General features: G+C 32.8%; 1 protein-coding gene across 1 annotated transcript in view; it reads right to left on the reverse strand.

Moving 5' to 3' along the window:
- The window catches only part of LOC123661828 (high affinity cAMP-specific and IBMX-insensitive 3',5'-cyclic phosphodiesterase 8-like), a 107,413-nt gene extending 82,292 nt beyond the window's left edge, over positions 1-25,121 (reverse strand). Inside the window, exons 1-3 of the mRNA XM_045596768.1 lie at positions 24,687-25,121; positions 4,949-5,014; positions 4,117-4,322 (exon numbers count right to left, since the gene is read on the reverse strand). Of these exons, the coding sequence (XP_045452724.1) occupies positions 4,117-4,322; positions 4,949-5,014; positions 24,687-25,121 (707 nt within the window). The remainder of the gene's footprint in view (positions 1-4,116; positions 4,323-4,948; positions 5,015-24,686) is intronic.
- Between the last annotated feature and the right edge of the window lie 237 nt (positions 25,122-25,358).

Here is a 25,358-nt window from a genome sequence, read left to right on the forward strand (position 1 = left end):
GGTTTAAGGAGTTAGGTTTTAATGGCGAAATAATAATAAAAAAGGCAATAGCTTTACAATCATAACTATATATATATCCCTTAAAGGAATTTATCTCCTAAAGGCATTTGTATTATTCCTTGGACTTAAAAAAATGTAATTTATAACCTTGTATTAGCAATAGCTGACATAGTCTGTAATAGTATTTTATGTTATAAATCATGTGAAATGTTAGGATTAGTAAAATGTATTTATTATATTGAAATGTGAATTATGATGACGGTTTTAAAGGATTGGGATGCTTACCTAGCAAGTAACACATAGTTGTTAATAAATCTAGTGCACCTGTTATATGCGCTAGTAGAAAAATACCTCACAGCTTACGAGATCGTTTGGAAGCTGAATTAGAAAAAATTAAAGAACTGAACGTTATTAGAAAGGTCACTCATCAAACCCAATGGGTTCACCCATTAGTCTTAGTCGTTAAAAGAATAATGGGTATTCGTATACGTTCAGATCATCGTAAATTAAATAAGGTGGTGAAACGATTACACTTTTATCTACCAACCGTATCTGAACTGGAATCTCAGTTGCACGGAGTACGATTCTTCTCTGTACTCGATGGTACTGCGAGGTTTTGGACTGTGGCGTTAGACGACGAGAGTTTAGGTTTGTGCACGTTTAGCACACCTTTCGGTAGACACCAATTTTGAAACATTTGTCTTTCATTTAGTATAAATTGTGCATTAGAAGTTTTTCATGGAAAATTAAAGTAATTTTTAGAAAATCTTGATGATGTTGAAAATTATATTGATGATATTATTCTGTGGGGTAAAAAATACACGATAGAAAACACGACGAAAGAAATACACGATAAAAGGCACTTTTAAATAGAGGTAGGCAAAATCAATTTGAGGTGTAATAAAGATAAATGTCGATTTTTTGTTGAAGAAGTTAAATATTTATCGTATTTAATGTAAACGGTATGTGACCAGATAGTCAAAAATTAAAGCAATTAAAGAAATGCAGGTTCCAAAGGATAGAAAAGATTTAGGTGCAGTTAATTTTCTATCAAAGTTTATTCCTAATCATTATGAAACAGTAGTCCTTTGACGAATCTTTTGAAAAAGGATAATTCGTGGCGTTGGCAAGATAGCGCACGCAACACATTCGACATCTTGGAAAAGGCAGTAACCAGTAACGAATTCGAGTGTATTATTACTCTATAATCTAGCCCAACCAATTCTGATGTCAGTCGACGCATCACGTGACGTCTTGGGAGCAGTTTTACTACAAAATGGTCGACCGGTTGAGTTTGCATTTCGTACACTTACAGATATATACAATATTTGTCAAAAAAGTAAAACAAATACCATGGTGAATAATTCTAGGGTCAAAAGACCCCTAGCCGTCTTTCTAGTGTTAATGAGCCTCAATAAGATAAACATCTCTCCGCATAAAACACAACACACCGACAAATGCCCAAACCAAGATTTTCTAGAAGAAATCACTGTTCTAGTTACAATTTTTATTCATGAGTAAATACTTGTCTTACGATCTCTATTATGGCATTTGAATGATCACTTCGCAAATTTGTCGTCAACATAACATTGTTTTTTAAATTTATGTACAAACATTAACGAAAACCATTATTATTAAAATTTGCTTAGGTAAGGGTATGTTGGACTTTATTTTGATCGCTCGATTCGCTGTTGCTACAACAGAGCTATCGACAAAACATTATTGTCCTGTTTGTACGGAATCGCTTTCACGAACGATCAAACAATTTAGATTAGAGTCATCAATTCACTGCTGAGGTCAATCTTTTATTTTGTTGTTAGGTTATTTGTTTTCGCAAGAAAACATAATGTAATTGTTTTAATTTGGAAATGTTTTTGATAAAATAAAGTAGAAAATGTCGTTTGTGTATTTTTTCAACTTTTTTGAAAATAAGAGAATTGTTTAATGCCATTAGAAACAAAAATGTGTCAAAAAACGTTTATTACGAGAGGTTCTATGCTTAAATTAGGAAAAGTAATTGTAAAATGGAATATAGACTAAAATTATTTTTTATTTACATAGATTAATAATAAGGAGAGTTTTAATGTCAAACGAAATCTGTACATCTATACAAATAAATAAAATTGGATTGTCTGTTTGTAATAAGAAAATAACCGCTTTTTACTAAATGATATGGATGTGTGTACATGGTACATATACCAAAATAGCATTTTTTACAATTTTTGTCTATCTGTCTGTCTATCTATCTGTTTGTTCCGGCTAATCTCTGAAACAGCTGGACCGATTTTGACGGGATTTTTACTGGCAGATAACTGATGTAGTAAGGAGTAACTTAGGCTACTTTCCTTTTAGAAATTTACTTATTTTATAACTCTGCGAACTGAACAATAACTTTTTTGTTAAATTCTACGCGGACGAAGTCGCGGGCACAGCTAGTTTAACATAAATTTGTAAATCATAATATATAAAAAAAAGTTTTATCAGATTTCTTTCTCTGAAAATTTAATAAAATATAATACATTTAGTAAGCCTTACCATTTAGACAGTATTATGTAAAAATTATAGTTTAATAAGGAAATAATTTATTCATCAAGTCTGGTCAATTTTGTTATTTCCGTTTCTATCAGCTGTTTATATTAAGCTATTTTTAAGTAGCCAAATATGAACAAGTATTTTTTAAAATTTATTTATTGAATAAAACTAATTTTAAATGTACTTTAGTATTTTCATTGCTTTTACTATATCTAGAAATAATTGTGGATAGGTCATTAGCAGAATCTATATTCGTAAAAAACGAATTCCTATTTCTTTTGGCCACGATATAACATGAGAATCGTTTTACTGCTTTCATTCATCTTTTAATTTAAAAATTTTTATACTTTGCTTTTGTAAAAGTTAAAATAATTTCAATTATTCAATTTAACGAATTTCATCATTTGTTAGACAGTTCAAAATCGTGTCAGCTCATATCGCATAAAAAATAATCTCATTTTAACTAATTATACTTAAAAACCTGCTCAAACATTTATATCGATATGTAATATTTAATTATTTTGAATCATAAACAAGGTCAGGTTACAGTTGGTGTTAGTTTCTTAATCTGTCTGAATATTAACGATGTATTACGCTTAGGTTCGATTATTTATTAGGAGATCTACACAACGAATGCGTTTCGGCGCAGTTCGGACTGTTAGCCAAATGAGAACAGTTTCATGGAATCGGTAGATTTTAAGAAGTCTGTGTTGCGTTTATGGCACTTATTTTTACTATAGCTTTGCCTTGCATTTGCACCGCGGTTTTACTTGCGTAATTTCCAATTTCATAGGAAATATACGTACATTATAATTTTGTATTATGCTGTTAAGAAATTATATTTACTTTTTAATCCTTCTTTTAATGAGTTTTGCGTATAATTTATTTTCCTTTATTTATTCAGGCGAGTAACAATAACAAAAATAAAAAAACATAAAATGCGTTCGTTATAGTAAAGATACTTAAAGTTCATACGAGTTTACGCGTTGTCCGGTACCGCATTGAATATGCTTGGATCCTTAATTGCTTTCAAGTTACATTTTAAAAAGATTTGATTTTAAAATATTCCGACTGGAATATGATTTATGGCTTTGTATTAATTATTCCATGAGTCAAGATGACCTTTATACTCGTTTCTGATAAATCAAATGCATTGTTGCTTAGTACCGTAATGTAGCTTTAATGGTTTGTTAGATTAATGTATGGGTGTAATTAATGATACTCACGTTTTATTCAGTTTGGATTAGATTTTTAAAATGACATAATTTGTAAAAAAAAAATTTTCCATAGCAAATTATTACAGGTACGACTCTAGAAATAATACATAGCAAGGAAACGTTTTGTGATTATGTAACTATAGCTTGGCTTCAGTTCATATTTCATCAATTAAATATAATAGATAAATTATTACATAACTAAATTATTGTGGATTGAATCAATATTCCAAAGATGTACTTTGTATTATTTAACTAACTTATTTACCAACGATTCAAAAGTGATTTTGATTTAAAGAAGTTGTATTTACATATAGCACGAATAGTCTTGTGACGAATAAATACAAAAATATACGCATTAGAAACTCACCGTACTAATAATGTCGGATCCATAATTTGCGGTTGTCGGGCATCAATGACGACAACGTGAGGCAGCCGCGTGTCTGCGTCGCGACGGAACGCGTCCAGCGCTTCCCTCGGTCCGCGAACCGCACGCGATTCGCCACCGGCCCGCGCAGCCGCGTTGCAAGCTGCGGCGCAAACGCGCGAGGCTCGCTCCGGGAAAACGCATAGTAACTGGAAAAAAATATTTTTGAGGTAAAACTTCTTTACGCCCATAGAACATCAAGCTCTCGACACAATTCACCGCAGGTGCGTGACGAGAGCTTTACGAAAATCGTAATTAGGCGAGGCGACCGGAAGTTGAGAGGGAGATAGATATAAGTTAGTGAAGATAGAAAGAAAGAGAGTTACGTTTTGTATATTACTGTAGGGGCAACTGAAGAAGTTTTACTTCAGTCGTGTGGTCTAAAGCTCATTAAAATTTTTTTTATATGATATGTCATACTATGATTTGACACACGTACTTTTATAATCTACTAGATATTTTTGCTGTTCCTTTTTCTCTAAAACGTAGCCAATGCTACTCAGAGATAACGAAGTATACTCCATTACTCATGGTTAAATAATAATTTTTAATCGGTCTAGTATATACAAAAAATCAAATGTTTGCTCTGTACATATAATGACATAGCATAGATTAACTAATATTTTTTTTAAAGATTATAGTGAACTTATTTTATATTCTTGGATCAACGTTAAATAAGATGACATATACATATACGGGTTCTATCCATATGTACAATGTACAAACATAGCATAAGGTAAAGGTAAAAATAATATTTTAATATTAGTCTGGTTACCTCTAAGGGTTCCGGGGGCGCGTAGAACAGAGCGGAGGGGATGTTTGAGGGCGGCGGCGACCTGTTCTGCAAAGAGAAGCCTCTGAGTAATATACATTGACACTAATTACATTGCGATTATTGTAAATAAAAAGAGTAATTGCGGAGTTTCTTCTCGACTGAGTCACTGAATCTACATTACGAATCGGCGGTAACTTCTTCCTAACTTGAATTAATTTGTTACAAATGTATATAATTTTGAATAAGTACAGTGCTTTTGAAGCTTAAGTAATTTTTTTATATCTATAAGTGTTCATACGAACAGTATGAGTATGGTTTTAAGTCCCTATTTTGTAAGAATTACACGATAAAAAAAACGGGTTTTATTTTGATACTTAATTTTTTTGAGTTTACTCTTTAAGAATTGATTTTCATATAAGCCTCCCCCCCCCGGTGTGGAAAAAATATGAGGAGTAAAATCTACTGAACGCATGACCTAATTATGTTTTTGTTAACACCATTTATCGTAACCCAATAGTGTTATAGGGGGGAGGGCTTTAAATGGCGTTACGACGTTTTTTAATAACGCGTTGTTTGATTCGTTTATTTACCATTTGATATTTTTTGGCATTAATATTTTTTTAGACTAGTAAGCCTTTTTTGTGTCTATCTAGAAAGTCGATCTGAAGGCGTAAACTCCAGTCGTGCGTCGGAGTTGACATAAACCCTTGTTGCTTATAATTGTTTGTATAAAGAAAAGTATGCATTAACTTAATTCATTTTCATAGGTTTGGAATTGCCCAGTTTTTAAAACACGTGACCGACAAGTGCACAACATCAGATTGTCAGAAGTTCAAACTTTAACTGACACTGCTGAATTTATGTGTTGTAATAAATTAAAAAGTAAACCAGGAGAAGCTCAAAATCGCAAAAGTTATCTATCTTGTTCCTAGATTTCCTGCTGTAGAAGCAATATATATATATATATATATATAGGATATATATATATATATATATATATATATATATATATATATATATATATATATATATATAGACAATAATATTATGAACAGCAACAAAATCTAGACATTTTATAAAATGGATCTTGGTCAGTAGAAATATTGATAAAATTATAATTACAAAGTACGAGTCAATTAAGTTCTGTATTGACTATCCATTTACACAAACGTAGGTATACTTTATATTCAAACAGACTGTAAGGACGACACGGGTTTGGCAACGTCAATGGCAACTGTCTCGTGAGGATATTTCCCCTTTAGTACTGAAAAAGCAGTGCTTAGTATTTCTAATATTACAGAGGTCGTTTACATATTATTTATTATATGTTTTGAAATAAAATCGTTAATGCAATTTATCATTACTAGTTTAAATTATACACAAGATCAATCAAAAAATTATTTGACCTTATGTCGAATATTAACTTGGGTTGTGTATTACTAAGAAGATAAATAGCTTTATAATTTTTTAAATATTCTACAACTGGATTTAAATCTATTGCCGTTTATAAATCCTGTATTTCGCGCCATTGGACTTTGTCGCTAAACTTATTTGTAGTAACATAATGTAACTTAGTTAATAAACATGTACACATTATTAAAATCTTATTGACAATCTAAATATCATATCTAGTTATACTTACTCATGTAATTTTTTTTATTTTCACATTAAATTTTAATAAAAAAATAGGACGCCATAATTACCGACTATCCATGCCACTACTTAAAACCTAGGATTACATTAAGATAATAAGCCTGTAATATAATACTGTACTACAGCTAACCACTATTTCCAGACTAGCGGTCCGGGATTTAATGTTCTATTTCAAAGATGTAAATTCTAGCGTACACCCTGATCCGGACTGCTTTCAAGGACATGAGCGTACTGCTGACCTAAATAATTTCGTCCTTGACACTGTACAAGTTTCTTAGTATGTAGACTGAGTGAAATTTATAAATCAATACATTGACGAGTTATTTTGTTAACTAAATATAACGAATGTGTTGTAAAAATCCAATCGAGATGCATGAAATTTTTGGTTATACAAAGACTAGTGTCCTTCTATTTAGTTGCGATATCAGAATCAACATTATAACCTATATATGCAAGTTACTTGCCCTAACGCTTTAATATATATAATAAAAATAATTATTTAATAAGAATTATTTTTGAAATTACTGTCGCGTGTACGTTAAACACAAGTCGTGTCGACGAGCCCATTGGCGTAGTTTGTAGTGACCCTGCTTTCTGCTTCGTGAGTTGTGTGTTTGACTCCCACTTGAGTCTGGGTATTTATTTCTATGTATATTTATAAAAAAATATTTAGTTTTACAATTTGTCGATTTAAAGTTACGTAGTAATGAACTGTACTTAATACTTTTTTTACGCAAAATTTCGGCTATGGTATGCCTCCACGTATTTCTATATAAGGCCCTAAGCGAAAGAACGTCAGTTTAATGATAGCGTTTATATAAAAGATTACATTTTTTTATTATTATGTTATACTCGTACTACTAAATAAAGTTATTTTTTTCAACACAGAAACGCTAAGAGTAAGGGATAACGGTAAAAAGCATTTAATTCTTAGGAAAACTTATTAAAATTATTAAACTTGAAACTTGATTATTTATAATTAAAATAAATTTTAATATAATCAAATAAAACAAAACAAAATTCATTTGTTAAATAACTTTTCAAATTAATTAATTAATGACAAGATGATTGACACTGAGATAGCGAGAAAATCCTTTCAAATTATTTAATTAATTTAATACATTAAAATTAATTACATTTCTAAAATTCATTTAAAAACTTTATTAATTTGTAATGTTTATTGTTGTTTATAATCCTTGAGCATTGGATCATTTCAGAATTTCGGGCAAACGCTATCAAAGGAAATTGAGTGGATTCCGTTATTTCGTTTAAATGAATTTGTATCCATTGTTTCAGTGAAATTAATGATAAGTAGCTGAGATTAAGGATAATAAAGAGCTTTAATATAAGAAGGCGTATTTATCTGTTTCTAGTGCCAACATAAAATATTAAATAAATAAAAACGGAATCTGTACGTGAGAATTCAAACTTCTCAACCTTATATAGTAAGCTTAAGAAGTTTAAATATGAGCTGAATAACTTCAATAAGTAGGTAGGATTAAGTACAAAGCACTCAGTTTGTAAATTCTCCCAGTTGTTAACCTTAGATGACAATTAAGGGTTATTTTGAAGGCTTCCATTGTTCTTATTGTAAGTAAACGCGGAAGGGTGACGGAATAAGATCATTAATTTTATCCCTAAATTCGTCCTTTTGAATAATTGTACTTGGTGAAGGACAAGCGGAAAAGAGTATTCTACGAAACTCTAAATATTTATATTGCGGTTTTAGATAAATACTCGTAGTTAGGGTTGAATCTATAAATTATATGAGAATTGATTTTACAAATTTAGCCAATGGCATACTTTAGTTAAAATGAGGTTTAAATATTTAGTGTACTCCTTGGGGGTATTAAAAAAAACTTCTTCTCTCTGTAAGGCTGAGGTATTTCCATAGTCAGACCGCTCTAGGTTATCAGCAAATGGTTCAAATAGAAAATGCTATTAGTATACCTAGGCATGATATGACCAATAAAGACATATTCTCTTTTATATAATACCAGCTGATATGATGACTTTATCTGTGTATGTGTGTGTGCTATGTGTGTAATAAAATGACTGTTACGATTTCACTTAGATTGTTTATCAAGTAGCAAAGTGTGTATCAAGATGAAATCTGCACCAGACATAGTAAAACTTACGAAACGTAACTCTCTCTCTCTCTTTCTATCCTCACTAATTTCCGTTCGGCTAGTACGATCTCACTTTTAGTAGCGCTCTCGTCACGCATACACCAGCCTACTCCCCAAGCGTGCGTTAAGAAGTATAACTTATAATCTATAATATATATAAACTAAAAAAATATAAAATAATATATAAACTAAAAATAAAGGTCATTCATCACGAAATCTCCGAAACTATAACACCTACAAACTTGAAATTTGGCAGGTAGGCTCCTTATAAGACGTAGGCATCCGCTAAGAACGGGTTTTACGAAACTCGACCCCTAAAGGGGTAAAACGGGGGTTGCAAGTTTGTATGAAAGTCCTATGTTTTTGAAGTAAGAGACTTGAAATTTAAAATGTATGCTCTATAGATGATGAGAAGGTGTCCAAATAATGTATCTTTAGAAATCAATACCCTTTTGGGGTTAAAACGGGGGATGGTAGGTTGACTCACTCATCACGAAATCTCCGAAACTATAACACCTAAAAACTTGAAATTTGGCAGAATGGCTCCTTATAAGGCGTAGATATCCGCTAAGAACGGATTTTACGAAATTCGACCCCTAAGGGGGTAAAACGGGAGTTAGTGTATTATAAAACAAAGTCCCCAAAAGTGTATGTGATCGATTCCTTCAAAATCTACTGAACGGATTTTCACGCGGTTTCACCAATGGAGAGAGGGCTTTAAGAGGAAGGTTTACGGAACGCCTAAGCCGATTTTGATGAGAGTTTCACTGGAAGTTTGCCGGAAAAACTTTGTACACTAATTTCAACGCGGGCGAAGCCGCGGGCACAGCTAGTTTATTATAAATGTAAGCCCTTATCTATGATTATATCATAAAGAGTGAGAGAGACAGAGATATTTATTACTGTTTGTATGTGCGTTTGACAGGCATAAAGTTCGGTTGAAGAACGTGATAAGGGTCGGAACTCGAAACAAAACCACAAGGGACGTCAAGTTATTTGTATCATATGTATTTGACTGTTATTAGACACGAGAAAAATTTACTTATTTTATAGGTTTACCGATGTATACCATACACACAGCGATATTATAGATAAATTCGAGCGACACTAAAAATATCATACCATTTCTATGCTGTTTAAATTAAAAAACTAGTTAAATATATATTTATATTAGACTGGGCCAAAAAAGAGACTATTTTTTTTTCTTAACGATACTGTGAAAATATCATTCATGGTGATCAAAGATTATTGTGAAAGTTTAAGCCCATAATAATAATATGAAGCGGTGTATCGTTACGACTTTAGGTTTTAAAAGTTATCCCATTGTTTTACTCAAACCTCATCAATTATTAGTCTAAAAATTTTGAACGATGTGTATTCTTAGAGGAAATTAAATTTCCTAGAAAACTTTCTTAGTAAATTAATGTAAAACAAGTGGTTTCTTTGTAATAGTGTCTTAAACATTGAGTTTTGTAACGACCAGAAATATCAATATTTTTATGGTTTACAATACCTATTTTCAAAGTAAATTTAATGCTTTACAATAAAAAAAAAAAAAAAAAAAATATTCTCAATATTTTTAATTAAATTCACTCATTTCAAAGTTATTCGACGTTGAAACTAGATTCAAAAGTAATTTATCGTTTTTTTCGCGTTACATGTGTATTATTTTCTATTATTCAGTGAGCTTATGACTTTATTTTACTTTATTTATTTATTAATTTGTGAGTATATTTTACATATAATATTATATAGTTTAGAATAATATTTAGAATCATGACGTGTTTTTTACATTTTCGTATTTTTTTTTTATTTTTTAGCTGTATATTGACAAATGTGTTATGTCTCAGAAAATTCCTTTTGTCTCTGCTCATCTGTGTAGAGGAACTTATACAGGTCGATGGAACCGCAGGGTGTATCGTAGCCGTGATAATTTAATTGCGTTCTGGTTTATATAGCATTATGTATAACATAATTAGTGTCAGCGTTATTGCATTATCAATATAAACATGTGATATATCACCATACAGATGTTTGCTGTGGTCTGGTTGTTTGTGTTTGTGTATTGTATGTGTTTTTGGACTCCCGACACCGGAGAAAAACGGGTGCTGTTGACTATGGGTCGTTTAAATTTTTATATTTATATATTTATTTAACGATTGCCAGTAATAATATAGTTTGTTAAAACACCTGTTTTCAATGACACGAGATGCTTATTAAAAACGTTTTTCCTAAAATATTTAATAACTTTTTAACGAAACTAAATTAGAGAGATATATTTTTCAGGTAAGGCATATTAAACACAACTTAAGTAAATTAAGTTAATTATATTCAATATTTTTGCTGCACCGCGAGCGCAACGGTAGACCTCTTTTTATTCATGTATCTGGTACACCAACGATTGTTACTAACTAACTAAACTAACTCATCTGGCTCAGTGACCCGAAGTGAGTCTTGGCCTCCGAAACAAGATCCCTCCACCTCGCACGATCCTGCGCGATTTCTCGCCAGTTATTGGCTTGGATCTCACTCAAGTCTGCTTCAACCACGTCCCTCCAGCGGTATCAGGGGCGATCCATCGGTCTACGTCCAGTTGGTCGACCCAGATACGCTCTCTTAACTGCTCGATCCTCCCCCATGCGTTCGACATGTCTGAGCCACCGCAACCATGGGATTTGGTAACTCCAATAATGTTTGGCTCAGACACCAGGTTTGCAATTTACAATGTTACTTATATCTACGGCAAAAATTATTTGTGCTGTTTGTACAATTAATTACAGATATACACCACATGCTTTTTATTTAGGCGTATTATGTATATATAACAAAAAATTCTTGCAAACTAAATAAAATGCTAAATACTAAGACTAAAAATGTATCTATAAATTTTATATACTTAATTAGATATACAAAAATTTATTTATAGCAGTTATGTATGAAGAATATTAATTTAAAAATTGTATAAAGTTAATGAAATTTTACATTTTTTTTATTATGTAATTAAATGTAGTTCTAAATAAGATTGTTAATATAATTCTAAGCAAATTTTGTGTGAAATGTAGATTTAATCGAATTTTAAAAGCCTAACAATCTTTAGGGAAACATTTAACGAAGGGGTAATGACCCGTTTCTTAGTCTCATGTAACGCTGAGTTCTTAATAAGAGCCCCGTAGATGTGGAGCAGACGAAACCAAGATAATTATAACACTGCGTAACAAATAATAGTACGCAATTAATTTTTGTTTTATATATATTTTTTATATAACTAGGTCGGCAAACAAGCTTACGGGTCACCTGATGGTAAGCGATGATCGTAGCTTATAGATGTCTGCAATACCAAAAGCATTGCAAGCGCGTTGCCGACCCTATATTTGACCCTAGTTGGGGATAGCTCCAATTTCCCCCAGGAGCTCTGGTCACCTTACTCACCAACAGGAAGACAGGACACTGCGTGAGTAGTACATATTATTTAGCGGTGATCTTCCATAAGGTCGAGGTACTACCCCAGTCGGGCTACTCAATATTGAGCAGGAAATTTCTTGCTGTATCCTTCCTCAATTAATATTATAACAATAATACAATTTATTTCTGGATAATAGAATAATGTGTTTACAACAAAATAAGTTATATGTAAAATAACTTACTTATCCCTTCAGCCTGTAACATTCCACTACTGGGCATAGGCCTCTTTCCCCGTGTAGGAGAAGGACCAGAGTTTAATCCACCACGCTACTCCAATGCGGGTTGGCGGATATATTTCCTACTATGAGTGACGATCGCTATCAGGTGTACATAACAACCGGGACCGACGGCTTAACGTGCTCTTCGAGGCGCGGTAGGGAGACCCACAAGGACTACACAAACACCCATTCCACGGAAACACCTGTATGGCCAATACAAATGTTTGTCATGTGCGGGGATCGAACCCGCAACCGCCATCGAAACAGGCACAGTCCATGGCTGTGACCGTTGCACGAACGCGGCGTCACTTATAACTTACTTATTATATTATACTTTAATTAATTTAAATAAACGTTCCTTAATCATTCATTATTTTATATCAATTAACGAATAAGTATTATTGGAAAAATCGAGCGGCAGGAAGAATCCCAAATAATACGCACTACTCTCAATTAGGGTTCGTTGTGCTTGGGGTTATTTTATTAAAAAATGGTAATTTTAAAACATTGAGCTATGATTTACAATTTTCAAAAATGTTTTTCTTACAATAAAGTAAATGCTGTTGAAAAGTCATTGTTTTAATAAAGAATAATTTTACGATCTTTGCCAAAAAAATTACACTATACACAGTAATTAAAACAACAACTTCAACTAAGGGGTGGAATGAGAAACGAATTTATTTTAAAAATACTCATTAAAAATTTTACAACTACTGTAAAAACTTTACAAGCGTAAGGTAAAAATAAATCTTTATTTTAAGTTTACAACTCGGTCTAGAGTCTAGAAAATATTACAACATAAATCCCAATGTGTATCCCATCTTCATGTTGTAAGTTAAATAAATTGTTCTCAGCTGAGGCTTGCATGCAATATCAGTAAATACATGAGCGTAAGATATCCTATTCTAATTGGTTTATGGTCTTCATGCATATTAATATTTACTGACTTAGTATCTTATGTTAGAAGGAATATGTATTACAAGAAATAATAAGTAGGAAGTAGTTGATAAAGATGTGTGAGTATTTTGATGTTGATTTTTAATCGGTATGGTCATCGATTTTTAAATAATAATAATAATAATAATAATCTCTTTCCATTTAATAGACATAGTGAGAATCAGAGTATGGCGGGGTTTATGTGTCTATAAATATAACAGCTCCTAATAAGAATAAGATTAAAAAATAGTAGAGTAGTACTGGACTAATATTTTATAATGGAAGAAAGTACCTTTTTGGATTATGCATTTTTCTCCAATAAAAAGTAGTTTGTGATATCCTATATTATAACCTATCTTTGTGACATAGGTCCAAATACGTTCAGATGTTCTGACGTGATAAGGATCAGCTCTTCTTTCTGTTATTTTACGTGGATTTTAATGTTATCATATATCATGATCATTCACTAGAATTTTATTCAAGACATTAATGTATTTCTGTGCCAAAGATTCAGATCCGTTAAGCCATTTAGTTGCCGGCTGCTTCGCCAGAACAGAGGGCTCTTTCCAAAATGATACGGAAGCTTGTACGACGAGACCTCCGCTGCTCAAATACGAGAGAGATTGCTACTCTGATTGAGCAGAATAGGGGGTCCAAAGTTTTCCAAAGACCATTGGGGAGAAGCCTTCTTGCGAAGCTAAAAACAGCGGATGGCAGAACCGTCTGCTCTCGCCCTCAGATCCGAGGAGAGGTTGAGAAATTTTATGGACAGCTGTACTCATTGAGCGCACGCAAGCCTGCGACTTGGGACACCGAAGATCCACGGGCACCATTGTTGCGCCATTATTCGGAGTGTATCCCGGACTTCGAAGAGGATGAGATTGGTGCAGCGCTCGGGCAGCTTAAAAACGGGAGGGCCCCGGGGGATGACGGAGTTACCACTGAACTCCTTAAAGCCGCAGGGCGACCAGTCCTGAAAGCCTTGGCAAGACTATTTAACGCCGTCATCCACCGAGGTACCACGCCGGAGACGTGGTCCAGGAGTGTGGTGGTGCTGTTCTTTAAGAGAGGCGATAAGTCTCTGTTAAAGAATTACAGACCGATCTCACTTCTGAGCCACGTCTATAAGCTGTTTTCGAGGGTTGTTACGAATCGTCTCGCTAGAAGATTCGACGAATTCCAACCACCGGAGCAGGCTGGGTTTCGAAATGGTTACAGCACCGTAGACCACATCCATACTGTTCGGCAGATTATTCAAAAGACGGAAGAATATAATCAACCGCTGTGTATGGCATTTGTGGACTACGAGAAAGCCTTCGACTCTGTCGAGACCTGGGCTGTCCTGGACTCTCTGCAGAGATGTCATGTCGACTGGCGATATATCGATGTACTGAAATCTATGTACGACGCGGCGACGATGACCGTTCATGTCAATGACCAAAGAACAAGACCTATTTCCCTCCGGCGCGGGGTAAGACAGGGGGATGTAATATCACCGAAACTGTTTACCACTGCGCTAGAGGATGTTTTTAAGACCTTAGATTGGGGGGAACGAGGCATCAACGTCAACGGTGAATTCATCTCTCACCTTCGTTTCGCCGACGATATTGTCATCTTTGCTGAGACGCTGGATGAGTTAGGCCAAATGCTGGCCGGCCTAAACGAGTCCTCCCGACGTGTCGGTCTTTGTATGAACTTGGATAAGACGAAAGTCATGTTTAACAACCAAGTCATACCGATACCGGTATCAGTCGATGGTACCCTTCTCGAAGTTGTTCAGGATTATATTTACCAAGGCCATACTATCCAACTGGGCCGCAACAACTTCGAGAGGGAGGCCGATAGGAGGATTCGGTTGGGCTGGGCGGCGTTTGGCAGGCTTCGTCGAGTCTTCACTTCGAAGATTCCGCAATGCTTGAAAACAAAAGTCTTCGAACAATGCGTCCTGCCTGTGTTAACATACGCAGCCGAGACGTGGACACTGACGAAGGGACTGGTCCACAAGTTTAGGGTCGCTCAACGTGCAATAGAACGGGCTATGCTTGGGGTTTCTCTTAAAGATAGGATTAGAAATGAGACTATCCGCGAGAGAACGAAAGTAACCGACGTAGCCTACAGAATTAGCAAGTTGAAGTGGCAGTGGGCTGGTCATTTGTGTCGCAGGACCGATGGCCGTTGGAGTAGACGGGTCCTAGAGTGTAGACCGCGTCTTGGCAAACGCAGTGTGGGACGTCCTCCGGCCCGTTGGACCGACGATATACGTAAGATTGCCGATGTCGGCTGGATGAGGATTGCGGAAGACCGGGATGTGTGGCGCGAACTTGGGGAGGCCTATGTCCAGCACTGGACTGCGATAGGCTGAAGTGAATCATCTATCAAAGTAAATTTTTGCATTTATAATGCCATTAAGACAATTTTGTTCGATTGTAGTATACTCGTATATTTATACAAATAAATAAAATTGAAGTGTTAGTTTGTGATATTAAAATAATGTGATTTTTAATTGTATGCACGGTACATATACCAAAATATATTTTTTTACAATTTTTGTCTGTCTGTGTGTCTGTTTGTTCCGGCTAATCTCTGAAACAACTGGAACGAGTTTGGTGGAACTTTCACTGGCATATAGCTGATATAGTAGGAAGTAAGTTAGGCTACTTTTATTTTAGAAATTTATTTATTTTATAACTGTGCGAACTCCACAATAACTTTGTTGTTAAATTCCACGCAGACGGAGTCGCGGGCACAGCTAGTTAATATATATTAATGCTCATTATCATTAGTCATTCTCTCATAAATAGAAAACTGCAACCTAAATAGTTCATTTTAGGACTATTTGCAATATAATTTTTTATTATATAACGAAGGAGGAGAAAATCCTACTGGTGGCCGTTGAGTGTGAAGCGTTGATTATTTATTTATATATTGTGTATTTATAATATTTCGTACTATCTTTCACATAATGACAACTTCATTAGGTTCAACAACTTCACTTGATAGAAAATGCAGTAGAGTAAATAAGGGCTGACTTAGAAAAGAGTTATTTATAAAAATAATTGAAATAAATCACTATGTACATAAAAACAGAAACCACACAATATAAATAAAAAGTATTACATAAAAAAGAAGAAATTTATATGTATTTATACATCACTCGTAGTTTATTTACATGTATTATACAAATGCACACTCATTAATTAATTCGTTTCTACGTTTGTGTAGAAATAGGTAAAGTATAAATAATTACTACAAAGCGTTTTATATGTTTAAATATTTAAAAAATTCGCTTAATTTTCAATTAAACTGTCTCGATAGAAACAGACATTTCGAATCTGTGGTTGTTGTGTTAAGTAATTGTGTATTTTATTTTATTTTATTCTAGTTTGCAACAGACAAAGCAAATGAATTTATTATAAGGTTTATTTCACAAAGCGTATATTTTCTCTAATCAATTCTTAGCCAATCGATGAAACAGATACAGCGATATAGTAATATCTTATAATCACTTTGAAATAATATACAGATGCAATTTTAAGATATCTAATATTATAAAGGGCTCTATATATTGATAAAGGGCTTTGGAGAATATTTTTTACTAACAAAAACAAAAAAAATCTCTAAATAAATCTAATCTCTCTAATAATGTAACGTGAAAATAGTTAATAAAATTGTAATTCACAAAGAGAAATGTCACCATACTCTTTTTTTTTTCTTTATGTAAAAATTAACAACAATTAATGAAATATCTTATGGTATATAGCTGGAAATCGAAATTTATTGCAAATATTTTTATTATCTTTCCTAATAATAACTTAATGCTTTGCATATGTGCTGTCTGAGGACTATACTTGGGGTCACTTGGAGAGACAAAATGAGCAACGAGGCAATTCTCTCAGACAGGCTGCTGTAGCATCACCGCAATACTGAAACAACGTAGATTGCGTTGGCTTAGCCACGTACATCGAATGGCCCCTGAGAGACTTCCACGCCAAGTAATGCTGGGTCAGATAGCGAACGCGAAGAGACCCGCGGGACGCCCAATGCTATGGTTTAAACATAGATGAAGTAAAAAAAAAGTAGATAATGCGCGGCCTTTGTTGTTAGTGAAGCCACAAAACTCGGCTCCTTTAAGTAAACACACGCGCTCACGCACACATATGCATCAAACTACGCTCATTTTCGTTAAGTAACTTTGCCTATAAAATGCCGTTCTTTTGTAATTAAATGGTGCAAAAACAATACCAAAGTGAACAAAAAGTCTGAAGAAATATCGTTTCACATGTAAATACATACAAAACTTTATATTTTTTGTTATTCCAAAATAATATTGAGGTTATTCGGAACTTATAATTTCTATGCCCCGAAATGACGTACCGAGGGAGTGTTACCAGTAATTTTTATTTCCATTAGCCCAAAATGCGGGTAAGTAAATTGTAGGCAATCATAGAAAAATAATTAAGTAGAAAGTAGACATCATTATTGTGTTTTTTTTTATCGTGTGATTTTATGTTTTACCTAAATTGAAGTCAATATGAATTTTTAACTCGTTTTTGTCTGTTTAAATTTGTGAATTAACTCCTCATATTTTACTACTAAATATCATGATTTTAGGTTTCCTACGAATATTTTAATAGGAGACAGATAGAATAGGTAGCTGCTGTGCGACTGAGCTGAAATGAACTACAACGACAGCCGTCCTCATCTAGTGTGGTTTGTTCAAACCATTTTGATAAAGCTGACATGTACGGTACAAAACGTTGACTTCGCAGAGTACCATCACGTATATACTACTACTTACTACTAGGTATTTTAATGTTGAATTTTTTGTTCTAGGACCTACCGGATGAGTCTTAAAATAGTCGTTAACCAAGATTCAATCTTTGATACACCTAGAAAACATAAACTAAGAGAAAAGTTAAAAAAGCAGGAACTTTATTTAAAAAAAAAAATTTAAAAAATTAAATCATTACAGCAAAGAGTTAGACGTCTTTAAAACAGGAACTTGCCCTTCAGAGGAATCATCAATTACTTAAAAACGCAATTTTCATTGACACAGATTTATATAATTCATTAAATCAAAACATGGCTGCAATAGATTTATTTAACAATTTGAAGCAAAAAAGGAGTAAATATATTTAAAACTATAAACAGATTTTTATTTTCGCATACCCATTTTACCTATATTAAATTAATTGTGTTTAATCCCATTTAATAAAATTTTCAGGGACTTTTTTTAAAAAGTGTCAACACTTCACTCACTCACACATATTTAAAAAAGTGGCTTCACTTTTTTGTTCTAAGTGCGTTATCTATTATTTTTACTTGATCTATGGGTTTAAAGACTCCTGCAGGCGGGATATGATCGGCTTTCGGATCCCGACCGAAATGAGATCTGAAAGGTGCCATGTGATCAAAATCGGAGTTGCCAAGCACGATGAAGACTGGCTCGAGAATATTAGGCAGAAAAAGCTGCGCTATGCCTCATGTCCTCCAGCGGATTCGCGATTTGAGTGCAATCGATGTGGCATGAAATGCCGGGCCGCAATAGGGCTCTATAGCCATCAACGACGATGTGGGATCCTACTAACCCGCTAGCGCTGCAACAATCATCTACTATAGATGCTGTGGCCAATACGAATTGAATGTTCTGAAATTCTATGAATATTTTTTTTCATTACGAATACTCGGTATCACTTTGAGTGGGTAATGTTGATATAATGGAATAATATATCGATTGTATTACTTTTAAAGGAAAAGTATTTAAATTAACAAAAAAAAAACCCACCGAAACAAAAAAATATTGGAAGATTGCACGACACGCAATCTTTTAAATTTTATATAAAACTATTTAAGTGTAACTAAGTTTCATTAAAGGTCATATTTACTAAGAGTCCGCTGCCTTCCGCCACTTTGTGAGTTTGACAGAACCAAGGATAATATCTTTCTTTGAAGTTGCAATATACAGAAAGATGAGATGAGAAGATGCAATAAAAAAATTAAATAACAAAAGGAGTTAATGTAGAACTACAGTAATTATTTGAGAATATAGGAAAAAACACCTTTTTGTATTTTTGTGCCAATTTAAAAATATTTATTATATTCTTTATTGCACTCAGAAAAAGAAACAAGTATAAATCATATTTACAAAGAAAATTGGCAAGGGCGAACTTATCTCTATAAGAGATCTTTACCAGTCTACACGTGGTGGTGAGAATTGATGTTACCGCGGAGCACAGTAGTGCAAGAGTGATTAATAATATATAATAATTATAAATCTATAAACTTATTCAAAATTAATAATATAAAATAATGTATATTGAATACATACACATATATATAAACATATATACATATATATACATATATATATTATCTATTGTCAAAAAGTTTATGGAGCTGCCATAGATCAATGCATTTGTCTTTGTTTAGTATTTGAAAAGCAATTTAGTTTCCTAAACAAGGTATTTGAAATCTGTTGTGCTATATTTTAGGAGTTTGTTATTTAAAAATTGTTAATTAAAGTAGATATCAATGTAAGTAACAAAACTATACTATACTAGTAGTAACACTGCCACACTTCGAAACTCCATGGTTATGGAGATATCCATGGTTAAAGTTTTGAGATTAGAGGAAGAATTTAAAGCTATTATAATACCTTTGAGCTTCGCGTCTGACTTCACCTTAGCTCCGGCGCTGCGAGGAGCCACCCATGCGCCGTTTCGCAACTTTAATAAGTTGTTTTCGAACAGGAGTAATTAAAAACGATCACGACTGCAAGATCAACAAACGATACTACTTGCTGTAACCATACTTAGTTCCGTAGCTTTCGCATGTTATATTCACATTTCGCACGTGATATTAACATTTCAGACGTTAATTTATCGTTTTCACACGGTTTTGTAACAAACGATACAACTGATGTTTAGCGACTGAGATATACCTAGATGCTTTAAAAAAAATGGCGCGGCACTTATCGTTTCGCTCCAAAGCAATGTAAGCATAAATTCATTGTTTTTGTCTAAATAGTTGTAAAAGGCAAAGGTCTAAGACCATACAGCCTTGTTTCATGTTATGTTTTTTACTTAAATATATTTTATTTTTATTTAGTTACTGTTATATACGAAAAATATTTAATTATTCAGTTTATTTTATATGACAATAAATAAGTGAAAATAAAAATATATTGAAGTGATGAACATGACATGAATAAAAAAATATAACCCTAACCTATCTAACTTCAGAATTAGACCGTTTATAGGCATAAGGAGAAAAAGTTAACGTAAGTGAATAACACAACCTTTTTCGTTCAAGCGAGTAATATTAAATAATAATACCTCATCAGCTGTTATTGGTATGATATTATTGCTTACAGTTGTCAACAATTTTTATCTTTATGCCATTGGGATAAGTATTATTATCGCATATCACGCACGTGCAACGAGTGGAGTGCTTGTGCGTACTCGACATTACAATGCAAATGCTACCAGATAAGATCTCTATCGAGCGTACTCGCTCGAATGTTATTTCAATTTGGGTTACCTTAGGAATGTATTAATAATTTCAATTTGTGTCTAATCGTTCGATACGATTCCATCTAGTTATCCCTTATAGGGGTGTATTTTGTATTCGTGCCTTAATATTAAATATCTTATGTAAATAAAACTGTAGCCTGTGTGTATTATATTGTACTAATTAGAATTTGATTATGGATTAATCCCAGTTCCATATGTAGTGTACATATATGTTTTAAAACTTCTCTTAAATTATGTTTTTCCTGACATTGGCGAAATCATCCGTACCGCTTTGGCACTGTTGAAATGAACATGTATTTCCTCACTATATATATATACTACGGCCCGAGTGTCAGATTTTTTTCACTTAAAAGTCAGTAATTCTAGAAAAAAATTAAATAAAAGGCTTTTTTTTGCCTAAGTATTACATTCATTCGGTCATCTTGCCTATCTCAATAGTTCTGACTTAATAAAATCCTATCATAAACTGATTGCTATTCTACATATTTCACTTAGAATTCCCTGGTTCAATCACGGGTTGCCAGTGATGAAAATTAAGGACATTAGTTTATGTGAAAATTCATAATATATGTACGATTTTTATTTTTGTGTTACCCACAATTAGGAATTCTAAACATTTTTGAATATCATATCAAAAATTGACCGCTCCAGCGGGATTCGAACCCGCGTCTTCGACATACCGTGTCGAATCCCGCTGGAGCGGTCAATTTTTGATATGATATTCAAAAATGTTTAGAATTCATAATATAGTTGAAAGCATAGGAAAATTCAAGAATCTAATTAATCTTATGAAGCCAATCTTAAAAAAAAGAAGATGCCTTGGTCCAGGAAACATTGACAGGTTGACACTAAACTTTTAGTTATTGGAAATTTATCTTTGAATACATAATTGAAAAGTTAATCTTTGAATACAGCTACTGTACATAGCTTTTACATCTAAAATGAGGAAAAACTTGAAAAATACTTGAAAATACCCACAGGGTTAAATGAGTAAGAAAACAATTTGTGTCAATGTTTAAAATTTAACAGAATATTTGTTCATTTTAAGATGTTGATGACATTCCAAGGAAAAATTTCACCGCATATTTGCCTTGTTTGATTGAAAATTGTCTAAAAATTGTACAATAAATTGTTATTACATAATTTTAAAATTTAGGGTATGTATGAGGGGATCTCGTTGACCCTACAATTTTGAAATTTTTTCTTTAAGACATTGTGTTCGCTTCTTGTACATTTTTCGCGTCTGTGACGAAAATTTCAAATGTACTGGTTTTAGTTTTACCTGAATTGAAGTTAATTTTTTTTAATTTTTCTTGTATCTACTCGTAAGTCGTAACTTATATAATACTTTAGAAAACGAAAAGTTATGCTAATTTTTTTTCTCTACGTGATTTAAAATCGATATGGAAAGCATTGTCCTGCTCCAGTTAATTGGCTAACGCCCCGGTACCTCATAACACAACCCGCCGTGGGTCCAAAGGCCGTCTTGACTCACTATCAGAATTTATTACGTGTACGTTTTATGTTTTACTTACATGTGTGTGCCCTTCTCAGGGTAAGAGACTAGCATCCCAATGCTTAGTAGTAATCTCTTAGTATCTAGTGCGTCCCAAAGGGTACAAGCGGCGGGTACAGTACTTTATTAGTCATGAAAACTTTTTCTTTTTTATATAAATACCAAAATAAATAAATTAAAAAACCTTCTGTTTTGTAAATGAGATGTTTACTTGGGTATTAGAGATTTGATTTATAAAGAAACAATTCGTCCAAGAAAATGAAAAAATCGTGAAGACACTGAAATCCACCGGCAAATAAATTTCAATTTGGTTGGCTGCCTGCGGGCTTGGAAAGATAGCAGAAATGGTACGTGTTTGGGGGATAATCTTATCGTACGCAAATTACAATTTGAATCGTAAAAACGTTCTATTTTTCATAATATATAGTTACGATTAATTGTAAAAATTTGTTAGAGGATAATAATACGGTCCTCATGTTTATTCATATGATAAGAAATTTATTGATGCTACTTCCGAATTGTCTGTTCTATATTTATTAAGGAACTGATTATTTAATTCAGATCACATAGTTACGTGGCATAGACGGCGTTGCTATAATACCCACATTTGATATTTCAATTGACATGTTCCCAAGCAATTATGTAGTGACAAACGTATGACACGTTGAAATGTTACGTTTTATTGTTATACAGCAGTTTACTGTATTAAACAGCAGTTAGTTTATGATGGATATATAAATATTTTTTGAATGTTGGTATATTTACTTATATTAAAAATTACTAAAATTAGGTCACTGGCCACTATGCTTGTACTTTTTCTCCGCCCCAAGGCAGTGTATTTAACGCACGTTAAGGTTCATCTACCCGTATCTGTAAACCTACGCGTCCAAACAACATACAACTTAAGGCAAATTTATCTTTGTGTATAGGTTTTGATAACGAAGTAACTTTTAGTATTCATTATTTATCATTAGAATTAATATGGCACGGTTAATAGTAATGTTCTAAATATTAATAATTTTTTGACAGTTATTTCTACATTATGGAAGCAATATTGCCTACAATACACAAGAATAATGTAGCTTTCTACTAGTAAATGATTTCGTTAAATCGGTTTCGTAGTTCTAGAGATTATATTCTCAAAGTTACAAAAAAAAAAAATCACAAAATTTACCGCGTTGATTTATACGAATCAAACAAGTAAATTTAGTTGTAGGGATAGCCTTATATATAAAAAAAGAGAAAAAAAAAATACTTTTTTAAAAGTAATTTTTTAAACAATGAAGTTAGCATGTTTTTTAACACAATTTATTATGATATAAATATAAAGCGTATCTCTGATGTCTGTTTGCAATACCTTAAATTGTTTGTTAACATACTGATATAAAATATGAAAACAAAATGTTTTAAAATATGAAAAAGAATATTGATACTAAAAAGGCATTTCAACCATTCAAGTACTAGGGAATCATAAGTAACGAGTTATTCACGTATTCGTGAACGTCCTGTAAAGGCTTTGTTCGGGACGCATTGTTCGTCAGAGCCAGATATGAATATCTGAAGTGTTGTTACAGAGCAAAGGTGAAATCGCTGATAGAATTGATTTTCTGTAGAATAATATGAATTCATAAACGTATTCATGTCTTTGAAATATAATAAGAGTAGTAATATCTCAATGTGTCTATTTTAGACTAAGATCTAGAATCGTTAAAATGCAAGGTTCTGAATGATTTAAGAATATAATATATTTCATTTTAATCTAGAACTTTAGTCCCCCATATATGACTTAAAATTTACAATAAAGTGATAAGGTTATGAAAATTTAGAGATGAGATGGTTTATCATCGGTTTATAAAATATCTTATATATTATTGCTAATCGTAATATTATGAAACGTTCCGATAAAAAATAACAGGCAGTAAATAGGAAAATTTCTGTAAGTTTGAAAAAAAAACTAGCTACAAATAATTTAAAATTATTCAATATTCTAAAATTATAGATTCAAGCTTGGTACCTGTTTTCAATTAAACTATTTTCAATAGTTGTAGTTATTGTAAATTAATTATATTGATTCATTTATCTGTAAATTAATCACGCCTTTGTAAAAATAATATCGTAAGTATTATCATTTTATTAGCATGACGTATTGCGTAAAGACGTAACGTATAAATCAAATTTTTTCTCATTATCTACTGTGAAAGGACACAGTTTTAAAAGCAATTCACAGTAATCTTTAAATTAATATATCTTAACAGATATGTATATGATATCAATCTGTCAGAAAATTCTTACCTCCTCTACGTCATTGATTTCACCGTCGCCCGTTTCTTCTGCAATGTTAGTCAACAACATACTTGGTCTCATCGATACTCTATGACGTATAGTCGATCTTCTTTTAGTATCAAATACTTCTTCTTTAGGATCATCGTTCAAAGTAGCGAACTGTTCATAAAAGTGTATAACTCCAGACAACTCACCGTCTATATCAATTTCTTCAGGCTTTTTGCCAATAGATTTTCTGTCATCAAGCTTTCTATATCCTTCTGTTTCTCGTTGATTCTCTTTTATAACACCAGGAGTCGCATTATTATATTCAAACTCCAAATCGAAACCCCTATCCTCGAATAAACTTCTAAATCTGGCCCAACATCCAATTTTTTTTACTTTTTCATCGTTTCTCACGTCTACCTCACTTCTGTCGCTTACTGTTGTACTTTTAAGATCCATATTCATTTCAATTCTTTATTGTTTTTATCGCTTTTTTAGTCTAATCATGGACTGTTTAGAGACATCGTTAACTATGATAAATTAAAGTAATCAATAAAATCACGGGGCTAAGTTGAAATTATCTGATAGTATAATACTTCCTATTTCTGTGTTTTCTTGCGATACTACGTCACTGTTACTGTTTCTAAAAAACAAACACTAAAGTAATGTAAATTTATAAACATATTCACTTTAACA

This window comes from Melitaea cinxia, chromosome 17 (assembly GCF_905220565.1).
Source record: "Melitaea cinxia chromosome 17, ilMelCinx1.1, whole genome shotgun sequence".
Taxonomy (NCBI): domain Eukaryota; kingdom Metazoa; phylum Arthropoda; class Insecta; order Lepidoptera; family Nymphalidae; genus Melitaea; species Melitaea cinxia.